This window comes from Myzus persicae, unplaced genomic scaffold, assembly GCF_001856785.1.
Source record: "Myzus persicae strain clone G006 unplaced genomic scaffold, MPER_G0061.0, whole genome shotgun sequence".
NCBI classification, from domain to species: Eukaryota; Metazoa; Arthropoda; class Insecta; order Hemiptera; family Aphididae; genus Myzus; species Myzus persicae.
This window is the reverse complement of record NW_019102247.1, coordinates 92,374-116,716: the sequence shown is the minus strand read 5'-3', so window position 1 is coordinate 116,716 and position 24,343 is coordinate 92,374. Positions and strand designations below refer to the sequence as shown.

Below are 24,343 nucleotides of genomic sequence, written 5' to 3'. Positions count from 1 at the left end.
TTGCTACATGTAATGTTCTCAGTGTACTGGTTTTCATTCCAGTTCAAGTTCAAATTCACCAGACTACACTTCTTAGAAGTACATACATGTATTACAAAAAAACTAAAGAATATGGAAACAAGCATAGCTGAATCGTTTAGAGATGGGACTGTTTTTGTTACTGGAAGTACAGGGTTTTTGGGAAAAATACTCACAGAAAAATTACTCAGATCATGTTCAATAAAAAAAATTGCACTTCTTGTTAGAAGTAAAAAAGGAATCGATTCAAGTCAAAGGGTTGCAGATATCTACAATGAATCTGTGAGTTAATTTTTTCAACAGCTATTTTAATATTACACATTATATATACGATGTTAGTAATTGATTTTAGTTATAATATTGTGGATTAATCAGAAAAAAAAAATATTGTCGTTAATCGTTCCTATCGAACAATTATTGTTGTAATAAAGTTTTAGATTAAAAAAGTGACATAAATTCTTATTATCCGATATATTAAAACACTAATGCTGGATTAACAATTACTAAACATTTAGTATAATTATTATTTTTCATGCAATTTGTTATAAGTAAAACTAAATTTATAATGAATAATGACCATAGCGTCATAGAGATATGATTGATAAAATTACTAAAATTACCTAAAACCATATATTTCATTATATTATTGTTTGTTTCAAAGTACCTATCTCACCTCAATGTGACGCAATCATGTTTTATGTTAGTGCTTGTGATTTTGGCCATACTCGCGCGTACACTACCGTGTTTTTAGTTTTTTACTACCTTGCGATTTGTGAATCTAGCAAGCCTAATCGAGTAGAATTTGTTTATTTTTAAATACATACTTCTTCACTTGCGAGATCTTATATTAAGCTTTTGTAGAGTATTTCTAAATTTTTTTTAGTTGTTAGGTGACAGTACTGTAGTTACGTGATTTCGGTTAGAAAAAAATCAGTAAAAAAAATGTGTACCTAAACTCCTAGAAAAAACATAAAATGCATGTGTTAAACTAAAATTTATTTAGGTACCGAGCCTTATTATCAAAAAACCTCAATAGTTAATCGTATTTCGGAATAATAATTTTTTTCGTGATAATAGATAATATGTAAAAATTATTAAAAAATAAAAAATAAAACATTCAAATATTGAAATATTGAATATAACATTGAATATAATGTAGTATTATTTTTTATGTCAGATCTTCATATAACATGTTCTATTTAATATACATTTTAATAAAAATTCATTGTTTGTTAAAAAATTATTAACGATAATAGGTATATGCGTAATCGTGAACAGTTTCAAGTATTTAAGATTTATATTTTAAATAACAATAAAATAACTAATATCTTATGCTTTTAATTGATTTTATTTAATTATTTTTTTTATTTAAAAATAAGCCTCAACTACTATTGGCGTTTCTGAACAAACACATAACACATTACATTTTACATTTTACAATTTCTACACTACATAAATACCTATTAAAGTTGTAAACTTAGAATGATACATTGAGGTTTATGTTATTGAAAATACATGTGATATAATCTATGTGTTCTTGTTATGATTTCTGAAATGGGTTTATCTATTTGAGGAGTTTCAGAAGAGTAGATTTTTTTTTTGTGTTGGGTAATAGTAGTTCGCATAGATTGTAGGGGAGCATTAGTTTGTTTCTGGAGTATTTTGTTTGGAGGCATACGGTTAATATTAGTTTAACAGTAGTTGTGATATCACATGAGGTGCATTCTGTTACTTTTTGTTCATTAGATGTTTGTGAGTGTATAAGGTGAGACCAGTTCATAATCTGATCATTATGATTTGATGTCTGAGACACGTGGTGCACCCATGGGACCATGGGAGGAATGGAGGTTGGTTGATTCTTGATGAACATTGATCAATTTGTTGTTTTTTTTTATTAGTTTCTATTCTTGTTGTTGGCATCTTTGATTTAATTGTATATGATATATATATATATAATAATTATTAAAAAAAATAAAGAAAACTTTAAAATATTGAATACAACATTAAATATAATATAGTATTATCTCATACTTCAGATCTCGTATAACATATTCTGTGTTATATACATTTTAATAAAAATCCATTGCTTATAAAAAATTAATTAATGATAATATATACGTAATAGCAAACAGTTTCAAACATTAAAAATTAATATTTTTATATTATAATTGAATAACTAATATTGTACGAGGAAAAATGATTATTTTTGTTGTAGTATCCAATTTTGTCAACATTTGAACTTTCAATTTTTTTTAAAATTATATTATATTTTTCGAGTCAGTGTATAAACATCGCTAAGTGTTCACAAACAAAAAATACAATTATACCTACCACTTTTAATAAGGCTAAATCAGTACCTGATAATGAAATACACTTTTATTGCAATACAAGTAAATTTATTGTTGGTCATCTATTCATAATATTATGTTTCACATATTTTTAAGATGTTTGACCGCCTTCGAATCGAAAAGCCCGACTTCGTGACTAAGATAAAAATGATTGATGGAGATTTGGAACAACCTTCGCTAGGTTTATCATCAAAAGATCGTGATTGGTTGATGGAAAATGTGAATTTCGTTTTTCACTGTGCTGCAACAATCAAATTCAACGAAACTCTTCAGATAGCAACAAAAATAAACATACAAGGCACAGATAATATTGTAAAACTTGCAACTATGATGAATAATCTTAAGGTAAATAATATATATATATACTATTGCGATGTTTAACGGACAAAAACAGTTCTTGTTCATTAAATCCAAATAATTGTGCAGTCATCGATAAAGTAGGTGTATATAATATAGTAATGATGATGTTATATAATTGATACATGTATGTGTTAGTGTAAAATAATACATACGTTGCAATTTTCATACGTTAAGGATTCAATAGCTATGGTTATTAGAAATTTTTTAGGTTAGATACAGCCGATAGGTATAATAGGATGTAAGTTAAATACAATGACATTTTTAACGATTCATATTATTCATATTATATTAAGGAAAACTAAATATATTGCTTTTGTGTGTTTCGTCAACATTTTTTATTTTTATTTCGAGCATTTGTTCACGAAGTGTTAGATCTCAAGAACTTCCATGTCATTATATTAGATACAAATCTTTGATGAGAGCAATGGTTTAATTTTTCGTATATCCTATTCGAACTTACTCGTGAAAAGATGAAGTAATATTAATCATTTAATATTTTCTTTTTAAAATAACTAATAAATGAACGTTTACATTTTTAAATTGAAGGTTTTATATTTCTTAATTGGATCGGCGGAGGACAGTTATTTTAACCCAAACATACCAATCTTTTGTCCATAATACTTATCGACCTAGTTATACGATAATACTTCTTAGAACTGATATGAATTCGTTATTATGTTTACTTGAGATCGGTCAGTCAACTTTTCCCAATTTCATACCCCGACAACAATAAATTTAGTTTGAATATTTTGAAACTTTGGAATTTTTAAAAGTTGATTATTCGGAATTTAATTTAGAAATCTTAAAATGTGGACTGACCGATCTCAAGTAGACATCATATAATGAATTCGGATCGATTTTCTAAAGTATTGTAGCATTACTAGGTCGATCGGTAGGATGGACAAAAAGTGCATAGGTACAAATGATTGTACATTTTTTACCGTTCACTGGGTGCATGTAAATTCGGGCGCATGTATATTCCACCCGAAAATGGTAAATTTCGCCAAAATGAACTACAGGTAAAATAAGGTACATGCAAATTCCGCCCGAAAAAAATACAGGTAAAGAAACATACATGTAAATTCCGCCCGAAAAATGTATTACTGTTAATAAACAAATTTCTGAATGTGTCTTATTAATCATATTAATACTGACATAACATAGATTAAACATTATAATTTAGAAGTGGGTATTTAAATAAATATATATTTCACATATTAAGTCAATAATTACAACATAAATCATGTATAATCGTAAGAATAGTAATAATTCTAAAAGTAAATATAACAATTATAATATTATAGTAAAATTAAATCATAATCAGTAATTAGCACAATATATATATAAGTATTAAAAATCCTAAAATAGTAAAAATTATTATAATAAATACGAGTCAAAATAAAATCATCATCAATAATTAGCACATATTATAAGTCGTGTATATTGTGTAGCATATAAAATTGTTAAAAATTGTTAAAATAGTAATAATTATAATAATAAATACGAGTCAAAATATCACTTCCATACTATTTATTTTTTGTTCATGTTCGAACATTTTGTGACTTCCCAATACTATAAGACGTATAAGTTATGACACGCACCGCGTCGCGAAAAGTACGGTCACGTCGTCGTACTGTCACGGAACGCTTAGTTTAAAAATATTTATTTTTCGGGTGGAACTATTTTCTTTGTACCTATATATTTTTTTTGAATTTACATGTACCTTTTTTACTTGGATATTTTTCCGGGCGGAATTTACCATAGACCTTGTTTTTACCTGTTCATTTCGGGCGGAATTTACAATAGCCCCGTTCACTAGTGCAACGCCGAGTAGATGACTTGTATATGCGGGTGCGGGAACGCTTCGCTATTTTTTTCACTGTGTATTAATTGAGTCCCTGTACCTGAACGGAAAAAATTAATATACTAATTGAGTCCCGGGTACAAACGAGACATATACTAATTGAGTCCGGGGTTAGGAAACTAATTGTATACGAATTGAGTCCGAGGATTATTTTGAGTAAAATATAAAATGACTATCCACACACAGCGAAAATTATGCCGCGCGTCAAAAGCCGCTCCACACGGTTATACCTATATATACATACTATATTATTGAAACTTTGTCCAGAAGTAAACAAAATACCAATGGTATGTAGTTATTATTTTCATTCCGTTGATAGTTAACAGTTGAGTAAACTGTATTGGGCAGCTTTTAAAAGTCCCATCAATATATATTGTATCAAACGAAAAAATATAATATATTGGTTATATATTAATTAAAATATTAATATAATAATTATTTTATATTATAATATTTTAACGGGACTCAGTTAGTATTAAAACATGGACTCAATTAGTATTATACCTACAATTTCACTGGACTCAATTGGTTTATACCCTAAAACAACCCGGGACTCAATTCGTCATAAAAGGTTATACTGGGACTCAGTTCGTATGCAGCCTTTTTTTACACGCAGTCACACACACACCAATCATCACTTACTACGCACATATTTACAAGACCCGCATGTAAGGAATTTAAAAATTTCCTATTTTAAACTCCTTAAAAACAGTCCATAACCACCGATCTCCTTAATAGGTTTACCGCTATGTGGGTTCGTATAGTATTTTCTGAAGTCAAAAAATTTGGTTCTAGTTCCATCGCCATGAAAACTACATTTGGGTCTCATTAATATTATACTCTTATTGAATGATACCCAATATTGGTTATCATTTATCGCTCTCTTATCATTGAATTAATTATTGTTTGAAAGTAGTAGGTACTTTATCCCAATTTTCTACCATGTTTCCTTTGTTTTGTAGTTGACAATATTCAGTGTCTTTGAGGGGCCAAATGTAAATTATTATATAAATTGCATTTTTACGTATTATTAAGCTATAATTTATTATAAATAGAAGCTAATTAAAAAAAAAAATTTACCTAAAAATAAAAAATAGAATAACCTTCTACGATGACCTTTTTACCTAACAAAAATAGTTGTTAACACTATGCCTATGTAGAAGATTTTCTACTTTTGTAGGATTTTACCTTTCTGAGGATGTGGTTAGGTTTATTTACATGGAATGTTGAAATGAGGCTTAATTTCAATTGCTAGTTGCTACTAAGACTGCTTTTTCGTTTACAGATATACCAACATGGGAGGAATCCCATGTGAATTAATTATAATTATTGTTGCAGGGTTTTGTACACGTATCGACCGCTTATTCACATTGTCCGAGGAATGTAATTAAGGAAGAATTCTATCCCACTCCAATTACGGCCAAGGAACTAAAAAATATGTCCAAAGACGAAATGGCATGTCCAAAGTAAATTATATAATAATTGTAAATAGTGAATCATATTTTTAGTTCTTGACTTTTTTTTCATTTGTAAATATAGCATTTTAGAAAATTGGCCCAATACATATACGTTTACTAAAGCGATTGCAGAAAATTTGATATCGAGAAATGAAAATCATTTGCCGATTTCAATATTTCGTCCATCAATTAGTAAGTTTATTCGAAAACATAAAATTGGATTAAAATTAAAGTATATGAATGTTAAAATGAAATTTTTTATTTGTATATGTTTTTATAATAGTGAACCATGTTATTAGTTTGGCATAATATTAATGTATCACATATGTTATTCGATTATATAATATAGTATTAATATAATACATTCAAAATTTTCGAGGCTGGTTTCTATTTAGATTATGAAAAGCAGTGACGAATCTGTTAGCATATACATATATATAATATAATTCGTTTCAGAACTACCTAGGTGTTTTGAATAACTCAGCTTTTGAGTGATTAATGAATATTCATAAGTTTGTAGTACTTTTAAACCAAACCTTGTAGTACCTTTTAACCTTGGTAGTACTTTTGTTCAGAAGAACTACTTTAGATTCTGAGCGCACCATTGACAGTATTGATTTTACAATGTTTTTTTTTCATTGAATGTTATCGAAATGTATAAGCCATAAAATATGCGTAGTTGATTTTATATAAAATAATTTTCTTCTCATTCACTCGTCAAAGAAGTAAAGTTACTTCTTGTGATAAATGATTTTTGTTTACCCTGCCGCTTTTGAAAACTATTGGTAATTTGTCTCTTTTGATCCCCCAAAGTACCAACTAGTTTCTATCAGAAAATTTTGAACTTGAATTAAAATCGAACTGCCCCAAAATTTGATGACAGACACAAAAAAAAAACACTGATTGTAAAATCAATACATTTAATGATCTGCTCAGAATCTAAAAGAATCGTACGTTACAGTTGGATGCACAAGGTTAGAACCTAATCCCGGTTGGTTGGATAATATAAATGGGCCATCTGGAATAGTTACCGGAGTCATAGCTGGATTTTTAAGAACGATACAGCTTGACAGAAATAAAACAGCTGATATTATTCCAGTTGATTATACTGTGAACGCACTGATTAGTGTTATGTGGGATACAGTTAACAGGTATGTTTTTTCCCCTTACAATTTTCACCAAAAAATTATGATTTTTATCTTTTTAGACATCGACATTCCAATCAAACGAATATGGTACCAAAAATATATAATTACGTTTCTAGTGTTGAGAGCCCGTTGACATGGGGTAGATTTATTAAAGAAACTCATGACCATTATTTCGACATTCCACCGTTGCGATCGATATGGTATATATTTTATATTTTCCATACAAATTCGCTAGTAGTCAAAATTCTGAGGTTTTGGCTACATAAGATACCGGCTGTATTCATGGATATGTCATTAGTTGTATGTGGTAAATCACCCAAGTAAGTTTTTAGATATTATTTTGTTGCGCTTATAAGTATTATTATTGATTATATAATTTTAAAAATGTACTCTCAGTCAATTATTCTGTAGTTTTAGATAAATTGAGGTATAAATGTATAATGTACTAAATACAAATTAACAATAGGTAATTACGATATTCCGTTTTATTAAAAAAATGTTTTTGTCATCTTGGGTTATTATGTCAAAATTAAAAATTGTTGTTATAATAATTACAATGTAATATTTAAATATGATTATGAATATGTTTAATTATACTATTCTATACTTATAGAAAAAAAGTTCTGAACAACTGTGAAAGTAGGTAGATTCATTGTTTTAATATAATTTGTATAGGTTTAGACGGGAATTCAAATCAATGTAATTTAAAATTGCAGTATAGCTTGTTTTACACTCTGGTTTTAGAATTATGTCTATAATAACGAACGTTAAGCACTAATTTTAAGCTTAAAACACATTTTTATACTTATTTAGAATGCTGAAAACGTATTCCAAAACAGAAAATGCCTTGGATTTGCTTCGTGAATTTACTACTAGACAGTGGTTATTTGACAATAAAAACACTGTAGAACTGTGGTCTTCACTAAGTAAAGAAGATCGTAACACGTTTTGGTTCAGCTTTGAAGAATTCGACTGGAAATCCTATATAGAAATCTATTATTTTGGGATCAGGAAACATATACTCCACGAAGACTTAAGTAATACAGAAAAGGCGGTATCAAAAAATCGAAAGTAAAGTCATTTTTATTGTTTCATTTAGAAATTAATAATTATTCTCAAACTGTTTGAACTTTGAAATCTCAAATTCAGTTCATTTTAAGTAAAAATTATAATCGAATAGTTTAAATTGTTTCAGAAAATAATATTAAAATGTTTGAATTAAAATTTGGTTATAACTTTCAATTATTTATTATTTATTTCCAACTAACAATATGTCATGTTTGATTTAATCTCGCCCATTAAAAATCAATACCTAAACTTATTATTCTTTCAAAGTTAAAAGAACATTTTGAATGCAAATACAGTTATTTTAAATTTGAATTACATATTAAAGTGGAAAAAAAATTTTTGAAATAAAATCTAGTTTAATGGAAGCTATAGGTATGGTTTGGGTTTAAGTTCGTGAACATTTAAATTGGAACAGTATTCAATTAAGTGTAGTGCGTTATGACTAGGGTGCTGATTTGTATGTATTCAAAATTCAAAAATATGTACATATATATGTATTTAATTTTATCCAAATATGTAATTAAAAATACAAGATATGTAAAAAAAAAATGTTTTTATTCTTGAAAAAAAAATTTATAAAATTAGTGTATTAAATAAGTAGGTAAATATAAATTATACAACACTACATATTATTGCTATTTTATTAACATTAATTAGGAATACATTCAAATTAAGTATTTATTCATTGGAGTTAGGATACTGAAACAACATCTATTTCAATTTTGGAAATCACATTTTCAATGACACTAAAATGTTCGCAACAATGTGCAGCAGCATGTAACCAAGTACCCAAGTGAGTTATCACCAGGGGGAAGATGTGTTTGGGGGTAATTTTCTTTAAATACATTTTTACATGACAGGGTGCTTTAAGGAAATTTTTTTTTAGTTGATATCAAAAAATCAACTTCGGGAAATTCTGATCTAATTTAACCTGGAGAAGATAACACATAATATAAAACGGTGGTACATTATTAATTTTGTAAATAGCTCAATATTTAACACGAGTAAAATATATAAAAATATGCAATTAAGATTAAATATGTGAAAATATGTAATATCAACCATAGCTTAAAATTATCAGAAAGTCCTGTAACGTATTTCTATAATAAGGAATCATTCGAATATTATCATTCGCGACAAATATGTAGGTAAATACATACAAATCCACACCATAGTTATGACTTAATTAATATGTTACTTTGTTTACTTGTTATTTATCATACAGGTATTTATTGTCTTTTATATTTTTTAGATTATTTTGGTTGCATCATTTGTGCATTGTTCTTATTATTTATGTTCTACTACAATTTTTATATTGGATGTTTATAATTTAAAGAATACCAACCAACATACACCAATAATACTTCTACAGATTATGATCATGAAACAAAACAGCTGATACTTGAACATGAAATGAATAACTACTTCATACACATTATACATCTTATTTTATTTATTTTATTTTATTTAACAATACTTTTATGATGATCTTAATTAGTTACCTAGTCATATTAGCCTGCTGCAAGTTATTTATGTGATGTTAATTACACGATATGCATTTTAATTGTCAAAAGGACATTACATTATTTTTCACAATACGTCTCTGCTTACCTTAATTAGAATAAGAAATCATTATCCACCTGGTGGTTTTAAGAAATGTTAATTAAGCAAGGTAAAGTTGATTTTTTAAAAATAAAAGCACCTGTGTATTGTTATTGTCAAATATCCGTTACTGAATACCAATGATTAACGATACAACTGAATATTGATTGGTAATGAACATTTAATTCAACCTTTTACTATATTACTAGTAATAAATTATGTAAATAAGATAACAAAAGTGAAATCCAATATCAACTAGGTAGCTGTTTTGTATGACGGGATTCAACCACCATATAAATTTAATTCCATACTTGGGATTGAACTGTAAAACATGGTGCATTCGGGAGGACAAAATTAAAATTTCCAATAGTTTACAAAACCGTCAGGAAAAACAAACAAAAAATAAATCAAAAATAGGAATTTTTACGCAAAACTATAGTTTTCGAAAAAATCGATTTTAGTTTTTTGAGTAACTCTAACAAAAATGACCGTAGATACATGACATTTTCGCTGAATATTTGTGTTAAAATTGTCTATACAATTTTAAAAATATTTTGATTTGTGTTGAACTATTTATAGGCACCTGACATTTTTGATTATTATTTGTTTTTTTTAAACTTAAGTCGATAAAAAAATGTTTGCTCGGTCAAAAAACTTGTAAATGTATTCAAGGTTCATCATAAGCTGTTCTTAATGGAAATTCAAAAAAAAAGTTGAGCATAAATCCAAAATAATTTTTTATGAGCGTTTAAACATAAAATGTTGACAAAATTCGTAAAAATCATCACGAAATTTAGCAAATTATATTTAGTTCATATATATTTTTTAAACTTTTTTTTCACAAATGTCAATTAAATTTTATTGGCTGAGTTAAAAAGTATGAAATGTATTACAAAATTCTTGATAAATTGTTACAATAGCAGTTGAAAAACATTAAAAATATATAGGCACGATTTTTATATTAGCATTTAAGTTCAAATGTTGACAAATATTTATCAAATTGAAAATTGAAAATGATTTCGTAGTTAAAAATGTATAACATTTTTAATTTTTATAGCTAAAAATTGAAAATTTAAAACAAGGTTTAACTTCAGCAATTTTTTGTGTAACTAAAAAATCTAAAAAATATATGAATACAGTTATTTTTTCAGATATTTTAAGTTAAAATTTGGACAAAATTGCATATAAACACAGATATTATCGTGTATCGTTTTGTTGTAATTCGATTCTAAAACAGCCCAATTTTACATAAGTATATTAAATATTTTTCCAGCATTGCTGATGATTTAAAAATAATATTAGTTCAACTTACCAGCTATCATATTAATAATAAGTAATAACAATATAAAATATCCTAGACTGTCATACCGTCTCTGCTCAGAATCGTTTTTCGTATACAATGTCATATGATGTAAATTTAATACTGTCCATTACAGCAACCTCCTAGACACCTAATGTACAGCAAAGTGACATCTACTTACCAACTTTTTTTAATTTGAAATGTATTAGATTTTAAAGAAAATTTTAGATAAGAAATGACTTATCGGATACAATATTATAATATTTGATAAGTATATAATTATGTCTTTTAAAAGCATGCGTTATTTATACCTGTTCTCGGCAGGCCCGTAATCACGGGGGGGGGGGCGTTGCCCCCCCTAAACCCAGGCATTGCCCCCCTAAAAATTATTAGAAAGACTCTTAGGTAGGTATGTATTTTATTGCTTATAACATTTTCATCGGTAATAAAATAGATCAAAAAAGTTTTTTTTAGCCGTATTGTAGTATTTATTTCGGAAATTCCGGGCCATGACGACGATAATGACGTGTCACGACGACTGTTGGCAAATTGATTGTTATCGTTATATTAGCTCAATACTTTCCTATCAATTGACATTTTATTATAGAACACCTAAATATGGACTTAAGCATGGACCTATTATTAACGAACTTCAACAATCAGAAGAATAGAAAATTGAAGCTGTATTAATTAATATTAAAATGTTCAACATTTAACCACGTAACATCAGTGAATTTTATGAATATTATAATTATCTATGTTAACTTCAATATAAGTTTTATTTTTATTATTTAGTATTATTCGTTTTGTAACTTTAAAATAAATGTTTCATTGTAAATTCCCAAAATATTCTATTATAAATATATATTAGATATTTAGATGGAAAATTATAATTGTGTTAATCTGAAATGTCAATCGTCAATGTAAATAAATTAAAAATTGCATTAATATTTAATACATTTATATATAAATAATAAAATTTGCCCCCCCAAAAATTTGCTTTGCCCCTCCTGAACATTTGGTCTGGCTACGGGCCTGGCTCTCGGTAAATCTAATAAAAATAAAAACCCACCAATAATATTTAAATACAAAGACCTTTGTGTAAATTTTGCTGCACATAATTTATATCTATAAAACATCTCTTTCTCAAATGTCTATACTTAGCTGAAGACAGAAAAATCCTTCCACAACCAACAAATCTTGAAGATATTTAATCTACAAAAATTAATCTATACAACAAATATTTATAAATATTTCTCATATTTAGTATGAGTTAAAAGTTATAACTATTATCATCCCTATTAGCTAAGCACATTGTAATGTATATAATTACTAAGATGTATGTACTTATTATTATAATATTAAACATATATTTGGACACAAGGTTCATCAAAACGAAACGAAATTAAAAACTCCAACCTCGTATGACCCTCGCTACCGGACATTTCTAAAAAAGAATAGAAATTTCAATCAACAGAATGCGAATCATACACACATCCCTTACCCACCAATACCTGATGAAGAAGGATGACCCACCTGTATGTGCCAGTTGTTGCAGACCTCTCTCGATCAAATATATCAAAACAGAATGTCTCTCCTATGAAACGGATAAACGGGAAGCAGGAGTACCAAACATCCTCTTTGAAGCCCTTCATCTAGACAACATAAATAACACAATGACATTTATAATTAAGACTAATTTAATTAATCATTTTTAACTACTACACTGATATTAATGTATTTAAGATGTAATATAATGTAAACCTTGTATAATTGTTGCAGCCAGTGGCCTTAGATCGAGGCTATAAAAAAAAAAAATTACATAATATATTGTAAACCGTTTCTCTCCAGGATAATGATTTCATTGTTGAAGCAGTAATAAAAAAATAAAAAAAAAATACAAATATTTTGAAAGATTAGGTTGTGTTTGTAAAAATATTATTCAAGTGGTCTATCGTCTATGATATGATACTTATAAGTTATAAGTATCAGTTCTTATAATAAGCCATAAGGGGTTACAAAAATCTAAAAACTAAATTATGTAGTGTAGGAAAATTTAAATATATCATATTTCTATAGGCATACTGGCGATAAACGGAAAGGTCAATTTTTTGCAGAAAACATAACGACGTCCATATTGTGTTATAATGGTTTTTTATCACAAAAACTATAACCTCCGTTTTGTTTATTTAATTGTTTAATTATGTATATTAAATTCAAATTATTTAGAAGTTTACTGTTCGTAGGTACTGCAAGGTTCTTTATATCACTTATACTATTTGTTTGTGTTTACCGATTTCGTATTTTGATGAGCAGTGTGCAGCGGAGTTATAGTTAATTTTCTGTAAGAATACAATGTAATTTAATACCATGTAAAGTTTGTGTGAAATTCGCTGTATATGATTATAATTTAAACAAAACCGTGCTGATATATTTATTGTGTTGTGGAAATTATTTATCTTGTAATTAATGTAAACCAAATGTGTTTAGTCGTCATTCGGTACCTATACCTACAAAGAAAAACAATTTTTGTCATTCGTTCCTACCCCTCCCATCAACCGTAAAAGTTTAATAAATGGTTTATTTTAATTACATTTTTGATGAAATTTCAAAGTTTTTTTTTTTTTAAATCGCGAATTCATCTCTCCGGACAAAGCGTAGCGAAGTAAATGTAAGACCTACTATTTTAATTGTAGGATGACGACGAGACGAAAAATACGTATCAATATCATACCTAACGACAAGCACTCAAAATACGATTTAATACGGCTATACAACTCTACATGTAAACGGCAAACTCGTAAATATGGAGTAGATAATTATTAACGTTATAGAAGAATAATATTATACATAAGGGATATACAATAAGGTGCAATGGTATTATATGCATTTATTTTTAAAATATGTGAAACTATGAAAAAAGATTGTTCTACTAATTGAATACTGATTTATTAGGATTGTATGCAAAAAATATGCTAAGTCATAGAAATCCTAGTCCTAATTATTACTAATAACTAATAAGTAATAACTTTTATCTATATCATATAGCAGGAGCTTTGATAAGGTACAGAGGAAAAAATTAATTTCATTATTTTTTAAAAAAATAACTGTTTTATAATATTACTATTTTGTAGAACGAATATAACGTTCAGTGTTACGCCCATAACGAGGGTATGTTGTGGTGCCAAAAAAATGTAAATGTAGTATGCAAAAACGAATACCGTTATTTTTCGTTTAATACCTAATTTCTCCTAAATTTTAATTTAATATTACCCGTAGAAAAAAATGTGTCTGTATACATTTTTAGATTTATTGGCTCTATTATAAATTATTTATGAAGAACTTTTATCAAGTTTTTAGAACTTAGCTATAAAAATTAAATGCACTTAACAACTTTTACTTGTTCTAACAAACAAGTAATTTCAAATATTTCCTGATTTTGATGAATGTTTTCAAAACTGAAGTTAAAATGAATATAAAAAATAATGTAGCATATATAAGCGTATTTGTGTCTTAATTGTTTTTAAATGCCAATAGTAAATGTTTATGAAGAACTTTGTCAAAAAGAAAATCAAAAATGTCAAATGTCTATAAACAGCTCAAAAAGTCTCAGAGCACCTTAAAAACTGAACTGTGTATAGAAAATGATAATATGTGGTAAACATTTCAAGTATCTTTAGTTGATCGTTTTTGAAGTATTTAAAAAAAAATTAAATCGTTTTTTTAAGCGTGAATTTGTGAACATCGATTCTTCATTTAAATTTCAGACGTTAACTTTTTTTTTAATTCCAATAAAAAAAGTGGGTAAGTGGATGTCGCTCTGCTGTACATTAGGTGTCTAGAAGGTCGCTGTAATGGATGGTATTAAATTTGAATTTGAATTTAGTTATATGATATCATTGTATACGAAAAACGATTTTGGGCTGTGAGCGGTCTGTAAAAAATAACTGTGTTCATATATTATTTAAATTTAAACTAACCTTTGCAAAACTAGTTTTGCTTAAAAATTCCCGTTTTTCTTTAATTTTTTATTTGTTTTTCCAGTCGCTTATGAAAACTATTTTGAATTTCAAATTTTGACCTCCCGAATGTGCTAACTAGATTCACTTTCCTACCAGAAGATAAGCTGTTGAAGAAAATCGAAACACTTTTACTACCCTAAACCGTGATGACAGACACAAAAAAAAAAAATAAATAAATATGAAAACGCAGATCATTGTAAAATCAATTCATTTATCGCTCCGCTCAGAATCTAAAACTTAAGTCTTATGAGTAAACTTACACACAATTTTTTTTACATTTATCGCTTTACTGGTGTAAAATTTCCCAATGGGTATTAAAAGCAATGCAGCTACCGAGATTACTGATCGTTTCCTTCATATTACATTTATGCACGATATGCAAGAAAATAGGTATATTTGATTGTTATCAAATATTATGTGTGACATGTTGTGCCATTTTAGGGGTTTACTGTGCTGTTCACTTGTAGCCGATAAAATATCTAATTGACATGGTTTTTTTGTTAATTTTTGATGTATTTTTTAATTCAAAAAATATAGAATGTAAATAATAATAATATCTATTAAACACAAAATATTCCTTTTTTTTATTAGAAATTTTCCAATTTTATATCAAATTATTACTATATCCAATTGAATAACTATACATTACTATAACTTGTTTATTTTCTATCAAAGTATACCCTAATCGGCCTAATTACCAATCGGCCAAAATCTTTTGAATACCTAGTCAATAAATTTAAAGATAAGAAAAACAAGTCCGATCTAGATTTAGCCGGTATAGGTATATTATAGGTAATTCTGACTATCCAAATATTTTTAAAAAATTTTAAATTTTGTGGCCCCCTTGAAGAAAATTGTTTCCGTGAGTGGTCTGCTGGAGAAAAAAAAGTTTGGGCATCACAGGAGGACACTTAAACAGTGTGTAAACAACCTGTGAGCCGAGCTTATATACCGAATTAATTCCACTGAAGACAAGGAAACTGGAGCAGCTGAAGGACTGAAGAAACGTCAAAGGGGGAAGGCATAGTATGTTGCAAGATATACATTGTATACAATGTATGATAAATTAATAATTTTGTGAATATTATTTATAAGTTTCACCTTTGAACTAAATTTTACTTGAACCTAATTACAAGGTTCTTTTTTAAATACTAAAATAACTATAATATTTCTAATACTGGTGCTCTTATACTAGTTTTCATTCCAGTTCAAGTTCAAATTTCACATTTTAACTACACATCTAAAAAGTTCACACATATATTACAACGAAACTAAGCAATATGGAAACAAGCACAGCTGAATCTTTAAGGGAACGGGACCTTTTTTGTTACTGCAGGAAGTACATGATTTTGAGGAAAATACTCACTATAAAATTACTTAGACCTTGTTATTTAAGAAAATTATGCTTTTGTTAGAAGTAAGAAAGGGCTCGATTCAACTTAAAGGCTAGCAGATATCTACAATCAGTCTCTAGGTTAATTTTTGGCCGTTTTATTGTTATACATTATATGTGATAGTAGTAATTGATTTTATTTAATCATATTGCATGTAATAAAGTAGAAAATACTTCGTTTAGTGTTATTATTCATTAGCCATTACTTATCTAAAAACTGCATTGATAAGTATAGGTAGTAAGTTTTAGATAACAAAATCCTCATAAATTATTAATATATACTTGTATTAGTACTAATAACTCATTAAGTAGGTCAAAATATTAATTTGCTTACATATAAAATAGATTAAAATAATACAGACACAATATATATATATCCATATTAGCTGATTCAAATTAAAATAATATTGTAGCGTAAGAAATTTTAATTTTTAAATTATTATTGACAATATGATGGATAATTAATTAGAACTTTCCTACTGAGTAATGTTGGACAGTAATGTCGAATAGTAAAATAATAGGTGTCATTTTAATTTGTAAGATCATTAATTGTTTTATTTCTCAAATTCATATTTTCTCAAATTTTGTGATGAGTAGAGGTCGGATTTATATTCTCTTAAAATCCTTAAAATATGATGTTTTTATGTCACATAAAATAGGCAATATATTCTCTTAATATTCTTTTAAAATACTAGATATAAGATGTCTTATGTCCTTAAATATGCGAAATATTATTTTAATATGAAAAAAAAATTCAGGTTAAATTTATTTTTATTAATTTGGTTTTTATTATATTTAATTAAATTAATTTTCCAATAACCATTAATAACTATATATTGTTGGATATATAGTCGTGACAGCTAACGAAATAACCGATGTGCTATCGAAATCGATAAGGAATACTTGGAGATTAATTTTTATTAAAGACCCGAAATAAATCATTTAGTGAACGATGTATTTATCAAAGTGCTGATATACGTGAAATATGTTCATTATATGCCTTATATCACCAAAATATTCTCAAATATTCCCTAAAGTGTTAAATATTCTCTAACCCTTAAAATATTCTTTTTCATGCAAAATAAATTTTTTCATGTGAATTCTGTGTTTCATGATTCGTAAAGATCTCTCACTTTCATCATTAATTTTCCTAAAAAATTCTGCTACTGTTTTAACTATTTACATAATCAGTTTACTAAACTTTGCACAAAAAATTATGAAATTTATTAGATTTTACTATTATTAAGATATTAAAATTTACACGAGTATGAAAAATGTATAAAAAAAAAATTGATTTTAATTTTTTTTTGTTTTATCTTACGCGTTGAGTGTGTAATAAATTATGTTGAGTTGAAGATTCAGCTGAAAATTCAGTTGATACAAACTTTTTACTTTATATTTTATACTATTATTTTTTATGTGTAGGTTTTTTATTCTTAATGATCATAAACTGCCTTGGACTAGAGCATATATATATACTATATCTAGGCTACAAGATATTTAACATAATAAAATTATTATATTAAAAAATACATTGTTACACTAAGTAGAAACTAATAAGTTATATCTATATAGTAATGGAAAAAAAACACGTGTTTTTTATTTTGTTATAATGTAATTGTATATTATAATATTTTTTTCGACTTAATATTATAAATTAATGTTGTGCTAATTAGATTTCATAGTTTGTGTTTGCCGTTCAACCTAATCGGTCGTAATTAGTTGAGTTTTAAAAGTGCTCCGCGATAACACATCAAATACGGTTAAACCAGACCAATAAAGGTATGTACATCACAATAAAATAATTTAAATTAACCACAGTTCAAGTAAGAAAAAAAAATCCCTGGTCTTTTAACCATAATTAATAAATTCTCAACTCACCAACCAAAAACCTACAAAATTACAAAAACAGCTACATCCTCACTGCCATCAACATTAAAAAAAAAATAATACCTTCAATATTCAAAACACATCATCACAGTATAACTGTACAGCTGATTGAAAAATAAACAAATACCTCAACAAAATCATTTGCGAAAACCATAGAAAATATTTATTTCCCAAAAATGGACAAAGCCTTACCTTTCGACGACACAGATAAAATCAATCAAAAAGTCTACGTATATTCGCTCTCGACAAAATTGTTGATTCGCCAGACATCATATTTATTTCCCGCATTTACAGAGATCGCTACTATATATTTCTTTTTTTACCAGAAATTCTACAAAAATTCTACAATAATTGTTAATCTTATTGAACCAATGTTATGCAACAACATACCAATAAAAATCAGAAAATATTTTAACCCAGATAAACGAATCATCATTTCTAATTTTTGCCCTCCAATACCACATGAAATAATCATCGATGAACTGAGTAAATGAAACATAACGCCCACCAGTAAAATAATTAGTCTCAGAAAAAAAACTAATTTCAGGGAAAATCTAATTCGATTTAAAAGTATTAATTGAATAAAAAATCTAAATTCGATAAAAAATAATCCAAATTGAATAAAATAGACAAAAGTTGATTAAAACAATCTTAAGTCTAATTGTTTTATTCGTATTACATGTATTAAACGACCTAGCTTTTTTATGCATTCAAAAATACTTGTAAAATTGGCCAAAAAAAAATATTGATTAGCAAATTCTAAAAACTAATTTGCAATTATTTGCAATTAATAAGCAAAATATTGGTATATTTTTCAAAACTATAGGACAAAAAGGGGTTGGGGCAGTGTGAAGTTGGCCCCCTGTATATTTTTTTTAACGGGCAGGGAAATTTTTTTCAAACATTTGCAAGTTATTTAAACGACTTTTAAATAAATCGGTGGTGGTGGGTGACCAATTTCGTGAACGTAACACTGTAGTATGTTTTATATGTAAAACTTCCAGACATATATCTGCAAAAAAACCTGCTGAAACCACAAAAAAATATAAAAACGAATTTCTTCAAGATTCTATTTCTAATAAAATATACAATATGCATCACTCTGTACAACTTATTACATAAACTAATGGAAATACAGATGAAAATAATTAAGAATTTAAAAACGATTTAAATCAGTTCAACTTCACTATAGGACAACATTGCAATAACACGGTTAACGACGAAAAAATGATAAAACAAAAAGAGAGCAGCATCATCATCCTCATCACCTTTCTCGCCGAATCTATCTCAACATACTTAAAATATTTAAAACAGAAACAGAAAATTAAAAAAAAAACGCATATTATTAACACCACATAAAAAAACAAATTGTATTTTAGTCCCACCACATATCATCACAAACGGTGAAGACTATGAAAAAAGACAACATCCTAATAAAGACACAAAAAAATATAATTATTAAGAAATCCAAAACGATCACAGCTGTAACAAATAAATGTATCAATAACCTAGATGAATATTTAGAACCATGCAAAATATATTTCGAAAACAAAACCATTAATAATAAAAATCTAGAACAATTTAAGAATATTATAATTAATACTCAAGAAAATGCAGACCTAACAGATGTATGCGAAATGTTTGACGTCGATGCCTATAATATCTTAATTAAAGTATAACAGATCATTAATATGAAAATCGATCAACTCGATTAGCTAATGATTTATTTCAAACTACCAACAATCAACCCAACGAAATGTCTGATAACGATTCATCGCACATATACACGAGCCCATCTCTTTTCAAATATGCATACAAAACAAAATATATCTCAAGCAAATCAATTAAAATACAAAATCGTACAAAATATATCATACTATAGTGGAGCATAAACAGTTATTATAAAAAATCGATGACTTAAAGAGGCTTATACACGAATACTTACCTACCACTATATGTTTACAAGAAACAAATTTGGACAAAAACTACGTCATATCAATTTTAAAAAAGTATACAGTACGTCATACAAAAAAACAGAACGTTAAAAGAAAATAGCCAGTATAGTATTATGTAGACAAACTTACCTGATATAAAATATATTAGACATACCTAACATCTTTTTTTGAAGTAACCCCAATGACAATGCACCTGAAAGAAAAACTCACCTTATGTATTGTATGTATACACCGAACCGCAACTCAATTTGATGCAGACCGTCTAACAAATATAACAAAACAATTACTCCTATCATTTGTTGGTGATTTTAATAGTCATAATAGGGCACATTATGGGTCTGTGAATACACAAATGTAAGTGCGAAAAAATAGAAATAACTCTTAGATATAGACTTTATATTCTTATTAAATGGCGACAGCCCAACACACTACAGTAAAGCAAATGGATCACTGTAATTTACCTCATGAACATTATCTACAAATCTACAATTTGATGTTGAATCAGGTGCGGATCCAAGGGGGAAGGGTGAAAGGGGCTCACGCCCTCCCCCAAATTGCTAAAAATAGGTTGAATTATGTATATGATGTATTGGGTTCATCAATTATTTTCGTATTCAATATACAATATACATCTACTAACTAGAGTAGCATAAAATCACGAAAATAAATTAATATAATTTTATGTTTTTTGTGTAGTGACGAGTGTATAAGCGTGTTACTGTGTTATAGCTATATTGCGTTCCGCCATCGGTCATCGTCGATGATAAACAATTTTCGAAAGTACCGACATAATGGTTTTAACATTTCTGCTACCATTTCGGGCGCTACAACTCGTTTGAGCACATTCAAAATTTTTTACCTGAAAATCGACGACTCGATTGCTCACAACGAAATCAGTCGTTTATCTGAAAATATATTTTTCGTTTACGCGCAACGACACATTCACGCACATTGACACGTGTACATATCGTCACCATAGAAAATAAAGGTATGGATAGGAAGTTTCAAATTCATTATATGTCAGTTTTGCTGTCCAACATAGATAAGAAATTGTGGAGATTTATTTACATTTTGAATGTGGTAATAACTGTCTTTAAAATGATTAAAGTGTATTTATAGATATGCTGTTTTTAGTTTTTCACACTTAGTACCTAGTTTTTATAATTCGTTCTTTTACAACATTGGTACTTGCCTGACTTGGTAGTTTATAAAAATGGTTTTATTGTGCTGTCATGCCGTAAAAGTTCCAACAAAAATCCAAATTAAACATTTCATGAGAAAGTTTATTATATATTTTGTTTTTGTCTCTCACTATAAAACTAGTTTGTTAATAATTACATTTTCACGTTATTATTGTAGATTTCCTAAAGATCCAATTCAATCGGATAATTGGAAAGAAATTTAAGTCCGTAAAGTTTGCCCACCAATGTTTTGCAATTTTATCAAAATCTATGCCGATATTTTTCAAGTTATTTGCGAGTCTATTTTAAGAATTTGCAAGTCCAAACTTTCACCATAAAACCAAAAAATTAAAAGTCAAGCCAACTTTACGAACGTAAGAAATTTTGCAATTAGAAAACCTTGTTAGTTGTCACAGAATTTGTTCTGATCCTTTTGATTAGAGTAGCTTAAGACGTATAAATAATAAATACACTACCCTTAAAAAAAATGCAGTTCCAGTTCTATTAAGGAAGTATTCTTTATTGTTATTAATTATCTTATAAATATTTATATAAGATAATTTTTGTTTCATTATTTATTAAGTCGGTGATGATTGTCAATCAAATTTAAATGGCTAGGTCACTCCATTATTATTCCCTTAGCAAATGTTATTCAAAAATATTGACTATGATGATGTTCAGTGATGCATTGATATCGTGTTTGAATGAGTGGATATTCAAATTTTAGATGTAGTGATAAAAAATGTCCTGCGAGTGTTATCGATAATCAATTGAACAGTATTATAAACGTAACTAACACTCATAATTGTATAAATCGAACAATGACGAGAGAACTCATCAATAGTACCGTTAAGCGTAGTGCAGAAAACGATTTGTTTATGAAACCAAATAAATTAATACTCCGTGAGTTACGAAATACAGAGCATTTTACAACAAACTTCGAATATAATGATGGAAAATAGCTACGAAGATCAATGTATGAAACCAGAAAAAAACCCTATCTAAATTTACCAAAATCTCGAAGACGAAAGAAATCCACTGATCAACATTCAAAATGACATTCAATACCAAGGTAATACATTTTGTTTTCTCGATGACAATAAAAACATATTTATATTTAAGTATAAAAAAGAATTGCAATTACTTAAATGCTTGTGAATCAAACGGTAATACTGACGAATAGCGCAGAAAGTTTCCATAAACATTATAATAGCCAATTGTATACACCACATCCACACATATATCAAGTCATTGATATCCTCATACAAATCTAAAGTGAAACAGATTTAAAAATAAACTCAGTACAAAATAAAAAAAAATAAATATTATAATATATATATTATAAAAATATTGGAAATAAATTCCATCATACATTTAAAATGATAATAATTATATCGATAATATTATACGTTTTATTAAACGTAGTATATTTTTATATTGACTTATACTGTAACGATGTTAAGACGTGTTATGTAACACACACATTTTTAATTAAGCCTGTTTGAAGCAGACAGTCTTAAGCGGCTAAGCCTGTTAAAGTGAGAAGGAAAACGTGTGTTCAAACTAGTTCTGATACTAGGGATTTTCGCCACAGGTAGCCAAAATATATGTGCTCAATCGAGTTGTAAAAAAGGTAAGTGTGCGCAAACAAGTTGTAGCCCATCGCGGATGCTCATGTGTTATCGCACTCCTTATCGTTATGCGTAAATAGGCACGTTACACCGTGATCGGGTACAGCTATTATGTCATCTCCACAATCTTCTCCTTCAATAAATATGGCACTAGTCTTTGCGTTCCAGCTCTTTTCAACATGTGGAAAAAAAGTCAAAACTTCTTCAGTTCACCCAACCGTTTTGCTGTTTTGTGAACGGCACTCGGTGAGATTGAGTAGGACATATATTCAATCCAATAACAATATAGTCGAATGTGATATTATACTACCTCCAATCAAAAACGTACAATATAGTCCATTCCCGCTGTTTTATTTAAAAAACGTCAGACATTTTTCAGAATTTCACAAAAAAAAAAAAAATACAGCTCCCGGGTATTAATAATTTTTTATGTAAATTCACACCATCGTTTTTAATAATATTTGTTCCAACAATCACACAATTTTAACAACATTGTTCCAAAGTACCATCGCAGAATTTCACACATTCCGCCCTCACTACATGTGCCAATTCATGGTAGTAATTACTAATTAGTAACCTTCATCAGTCTACAATTTTAGCTGATATCTCAGATGCTCTAGCGGAGCTAGGGCACTCGGTCGTATGCGTGATGAATATAAAAAAAACCAACGGCTTTTACCACTTTTTTTCGTCCAACTGGAGCTTGAGGACAATAATCAAGAAATATTTAATATCTCTACTCTGCTCCACACTATTGTGGTAATCGAAAACCACACGTAAAAATTGATGATCCCCTCAGTGCAATATTTGTTAAGAATATTGTAACACTGTGATTACTGCAATCACTCGGCACTCTCCCAGGTGCGTAAAATGTGGTGGAAATCACCATACCGCCTAAATGCGCTCTATGCGATCATACAGCTTCCTATAAATGGTGTCCAACTCGCAAGAAATGAATCGGATCAAAAATAAAACCAAACATTGCAGATCCTCAAACTCAAAAATCTCGCATTCGACGTCACAGCACTTAACCTAATGCCGGTCGCACACAAGTAGGTACACGACTCGTGTACTCGGCGAATGATTGTCAATCGAGATGCTTTTGT

At 28.0% G+C, this 24,343-nt stretch overlaps 2 protein-coding genes and 1 long non-coding RNA gene across 3 annotated transcripts in view; 2 read left to right on the top strand and 1 right to left on the bottom strand.

Moving 5' to 3' along the window:
- Window positions 1-9,986, top strand: LOC111031640 (fatty acyl-CoA reductase wat-like). Its single transcript, XM_022311670.1, has 8 exons — window positions 1-300; window positions 2,463-2,711; window positions 5,929-6,056; window positions 6,130-6,239; window positions 7,009-7,198; window positions 7,255-7,515; window positions 8,009-8,266; window positions 9,516-9,986. The coding sequence occupies exons 1-8, from the start codon at window positions 13-15 to the stop codon at window positions 9,595-9,597; spliced, it is 1,566 nt and encodes a 521-aa protein (XP_022167362.1). The 5' UTR covers window positions 1-12; the 3' UTR covers window positions 9,598-9,986.
- Window positions 2,500-24,343, bottom strand: part of LOC111031643 — a 25,039-nt gene continuing 3,195 nt past the window's right edge. Inside the window, exons 2-3 of the long non-coding RNA XR_002604232.1 lie at window positions 12,702-12,820; window positions 2,500-2,607 (exon numbers count right to left, since the gene is read on the bottom strand). This is a non-coding gene — a long non-coding RNA (uncharacterized LOC111031643). The remainder of the gene's footprint in view (window positions 2,608-12,701; window positions 12,821-24,343) is intronic.
- Window positions 18,265-24,343, top strand: part of LOC111031641 (fatty acyl-CoA reductase wat-like) — an 18,671-nt gene continuing 12,592 nt past the window's right edge. Inside the window, exon 1 of the mRNA XM_022311671.1 lies at window positions 18,265-18,362. The gene's annotated coding sequence lies outside the window, so the exon portion shown is untranslated. The remainder of the gene's footprint in view (window positions 18,363-24,343) is intronic.